This window comes from Oxyura jamaicensis, assembly GCF_011077185.1.
Source record: "Oxyura jamaicensis isolate SHBP4307 breed ruddy duck chromosome 27 unlocalized genomic scaffold, BPBGC_Ojam_1.0 oxy27_random_OJ72642, whole genome shotgun sequence".
In the NCBI taxonomy this organism is placed as follows: Eukaryota; Metazoa; Chordata; class Aves; order Anseriformes; family Anatidae; genus Oxyura; species Oxyura jamaicensis.
The window spans coordinates 494-4,888 of NW_023304808.1; the positions used below are offsets into that span (position 1 = coordinate 494).

Sequence of the window (4,395 nt, forward strand, 5' to 3'; positions counted from 1 at the left end):
CAAGGTTTGGGTTGCGTCGTGTGTCCCCCCCCCAGCCCCCCGGCACCCGACCCGATGCTCGCGGTCACGCTCGGCGCACGCGTGCCAACACCCGGCCTTACCACGTGCCTTCGGGCCGGGGGCGGGAGCTGCGGCCCCCCCCCCCCCCGGGGGCCCGGGGGTCCCCCCCCCCCCTGCAGCGGCCACGCTGCACCGGTGCCGTGCAGCGGCCGTGCCGTGGCGGTGCAATGCCCGTGCAGCGGCCGCGTCACGGCGCAGCGCGTGCGCAATGCGCGTGCTGGCGCAGTGCACGCACCGTGCCGGCGCAACGCGTGTGCAGCACGCCTGCAGCACGCCTGCAACACGCGTGCAACACGCGTGCCCTGCTGCTGCACCGCCACGCTGTGCTGGCGCCGTGCACACGCAGTGCCCGTGCCACGGCCGCGCCGCGGTGCGATGCACCCGCCAAAGCCGTGCAGCGCCGGTGCAACGCCCCGCGGCGAGCTCGCTGTGCCGCTGCAGCGCACGCGTTGCACGCGCCCTCCCCGCAGCCACGCCGTGGTGCAGTGCACGGGCCGTGGTTGTGTCGCACCCGGTGCAACGCCGTACCGTGCCCATGCCGTGGCCGCGCCGTGTTGGCGCCGTGCCCGTGCCGTGTTGGTGCAATGCCCACGCGCCGTGCCGGCGCACTGCCCCGCCGTGGCCACGCGATGCCCGTGGGACCCCACGCGCTGCCCGTTCTCGCCGCCTGCCCCGTGGCAGCCCACCCCGCGGTGATGTTTAGGGGGGGGGGGGCACAGCCCGGTCCCGCTGCCCCCCGCCGTGGGGTCCCCGCGCTCGCCAGCACCCACCCGCACTCCCGCCCGCGCCCCGGGCCGCTCCGTCTCGTCTCCGTCTCGTGTCGCCATCGCACGTCCAGCGTCGCCCCCCCCCAGCCCCGGCTTCGCCCCGGGGGAGGGGGGGGGGGGCAGCACCGGCACCCCCGTCCCCACCACCCGCCCCGTGCCCCCACGTCCCCGTCCCCGCGCCCCACGTCCCCTCCCCAAGCACATACCTCATGGCTCCCGGAGCTGCCCCTGCCCAGGGCTGCCCCCAGCCCGGCACGGCTCGGCACGGCGCGGCGGGACCCCCACGTACTATGCATTGTGCCCCCCCGCCCGGGGGGGGGGCCGGGGCGGGGAGTCGCTGAATGTACGGCGCGGGGGAGGGGGGGGGGGGGGGCGGGGGGGGGGCCGAGGCAGGCGCTGCTGATCTACGTGACAATCACAGTCTGTGACGTGCGATTTTAAAACCCTTTTGTGTTTTGGTCAGGATTTTAAAGAAAGATATTTTTATGGTAATTGTTGCTGGTCTATTTTACTATATATTTATGTAATAAATATATGATGAAAAAAAAAAAAAAGGAAAAAAAAAAAAAAAACAACCAACCAAACCCACCCACACAGCTCGGCTGGCCTCCGGCCTCTGCTTTTCCACCGCTGGCTGCTGGCGCAGGGCGGGGGGTCCTGGGGGGGGCCCCGGCACCGTGGGGAGGGGGAATTGGGGGGGTCCCAGCACCCGCTTGGGCTGCAGCCGTGGGGTGGGTGGCACCGGGGCCGCCCCCGCGCTATGTACAGGGTCCTTGGGGGGGGGGAGGGTCTGGGGGGTGGGGAGTGGGGGCAGGCGGGGGGCACGGGGGGGGCCCTACTGGGCGTCGATGCGGAAGGAGAGCAGCTTCTCGGAGTGGAGGTTGTTGAGGGTGCGCAGGTCGGGCAGCTTGAGCAGCAGCTTGGTGAAGCGCGAGGTCTCGGCCGGGTGCGTCTTCAGCACCAGGGCGCGCAGGGCGCGGATCAGCGTCTCCTGCAGCTGCTCCACCGACGCCGCGTCCTCCATGCCCGAGCGGTCTGCGGGGACCGGGGAGGGCGTCAAAACGGGGAAGGGGGAGGCAGGGGATGGGGCTCGGCCCTCCCACCCCCCCCCCACCCCCCACCAACCCGGTCGCGGCGCCCACCTGCCGAGACCAGCACGACGGCGGTGAAGAGCCCCAGCTCCTCGTCGCTGAGGTCGAGGGCGCTGAGCTTCTCGCTGAACTCGAACATGGAGCTGAGCAGGTCGCCCATGCCCATGCCCCACAGCTCCTCCAGGCTGTACTTCGTCCGGCTCATGAACGTCACCGTCTGCTCCTTCACGTTGAACAGCGAGGCGAAGCGCACCATCAGCACCTGCGGCACACGGCGTCAGCGCCTCGGCGGGACGGGGGCACCGCGCAGCACCGGGGGGCACCGGGGGGCACCGTGCAATGCCGTGGGGAACCGTGCAAGGCTTTGGGACACCGTGCAGCACCGTGGAGCACCATGCAGTGCCGTGGGGCACCATGCAATGCCATGGGGCACTGTGCAGTGCCGTGGGGCACTGTGCAAGGCCATGGGGCACCGTGCAAGGCCATGGGGCACCATGCAACACCGTGGGATGCCGTGGGACACCGTGCAATGCCACGGGGAACTGTGCAGTGCCGTGGGGCACTGTGCAATGCCATGGGACACTGTGCAAGGCCATGGGACACCGTGCAACACCATGCAATGCCACGGGGAACTGTGCAACACCCCGGAGCAGCATGCAGTGCCATGGGACACCATGCAACACCGTGCAATGCCGTGGGGCGCTGCACAATGCTGTGGTGCACCGTGCAATGCCGTGGGACACCGCACATGGCCATGGAGCACCGTGCAACGCCGTGGGGCGCCGTGCAACACCGTGGGGTGCTGTGCAACACCGTGGGGCGCCGTGCAACGCCGTGGGGTGCTGTGCAATGCCGTGGGGCACCGTGCAATGCCAGAGAACGTAATGCAACACCACAGGGCACTGTGATCCACCAGGACGCCGTGCGGGGACGTGGAGCACCACGCAACGCTGCAGGGCGCTGTGCTGGGACGTGGAGCAGCGTGCAATGCTGTGGGCACCGTGCAACACCGGGGAGCGCTGTGCAATGCAGAGGGCGATGCGCTGAGCTCGGGAGGGGGCATGAAACACCACGGGGTGCTGTGCACTGCTACAGGGCGCCGCGCAGCACCGGGGAGCACCGTGCAATGAACGGGGCACCGTGCAACACCGGGGAGCACCGTGCAATGCAGGGAGCACTGCGTTAGGATACAGGGGGCCATATAATGCCGTGGGGCACCGTGCAACACTGGGGAGCGCCGTGCAATTCCACGGGGTGCTGTGCAACGCAGCAGGGCATCGTGCAGCGCAGTGGGGCCCCGCGTTGGGCTGGGGGGGCACCATGCAGCACGCAACGCCACCGGACAACCTCGGGGGAGCCCCGGCCACTCCAGGACGTACCTCGAAGGTGCCGGCCTTGAGCAGGGTGACCTGGTCGTGCTGGGACAGGGCCTGGAAGCCGGGAATGTGCTTGGCGAACTCGACCACCTCGCGGACGGCCGGGGTGAAGCTGAGGGAGAAGTCCTCCCAGATCTCCTGCACCGAGCGCCCGCTGCGCCCGGGCGGGTGGCTGTTCATGGGGCAGGCCTGCGGGTGACGCGCGGCTCAGCACGGGGCTCGCCGGCAAGGCGATTAGCGCGATTAGCAGCTAAAAATACCCGGGGGGCAAGGGGGGGGCCGGCGGGGGAGCCCCCGTGGCGGGCGGGCTGGCGCTCACCGGCAGGACGTCCTTGGGGCCGCGGGGCCAGGGGCAGCCCCGCGCCAGGGGCTCGGGGTAGGCGGTGGGGCAGAAGCGGGGCTTGGGGGGGCCGGGGGCCCAGGCGGGGGGGGCGTCCCAGCGCAGGATGCCGCTGTCGCAGGCCGGGGGGGGGGCCCAGCTTGTCGTGAGCGTAGACGAAGATCTCCTTGTGCGCCTTGGCCACCTGCGCGATGACGTCCTCGGTGGCCCCCCCGGGGCCGGGCGAACCGGGGGGCGTCAGCTGCTGGGGGAACTGGGAGAAGCAGGCGGGGGGGACGAGCGGCGGGGGGCCGGGGGGCAACGCGTGGCCCCCGCCCGGCACGGGACCCTCGCCGATGCTCGCCCCCCCCGGCGGGGGGCTGCCCATGCCGTTCATGGCGCTCTGCATCTCCGCCAGCATCCGCTGCTTCTCCCGCTTGGGGATGCGCCCGAAGCGCACGGCTGTGGGGACAAGCGGCGTCAGGGGGGGGCGCGCCGGGAACCAGTGCTGGGTGTGTCGTCCCCCCCCCCCCCCCCCCCCCCCCCCCCGGGGGGGGGGGGGCCCCCCCCCCCCCGGGCCGGGGGGGGCAGGCTCACCGTCGCGGGACATGCCGACCAGCAGGCACTTCTTGAAGCGGCACTGCTGGCAGCGGTTGCGGTTGATGCGGACGATGGAGCAGTTCTCATTCTTCAGGCACTTCTTGTACTGGATGTTCTGCTGGATGCTGCGGCGGAAGAAACCCTGCGGGACACCCGGGGGGGGGGGAGGGGGGGGGCGGTCA

At 71.2% G+C, this 4,395-nt stretch overlaps 1 protein-coding gene across 1 annotated transcript; it reads right to left on the reverse strand.

Annotated features, from left to right (window-relative positions):
* Positions 1-1,151: 1,151 nt before the first annotated feature.
* Positions 1,152-4,367, reverse strand: NR1D1 (nuclear receptor subfamily 1 group D member 1; the record flags this gene model as incomplete). Its single annotated transcript, XM_035313044.1, is given in 6 exon segments — positions 1,152-1,862; positions 1,970-2,180; positions 3,298-3,483; positions 3,614-3,766; positions 3,768-4,075; positions 4,211-4,367. Coding segments are annotated over 6 exon segments (1,215 nt in total), but the record flags the coding sequence as incomplete, so codon positions are not given.
* Positions 4,368-4,395: the final 28 nt, after the last annotated feature.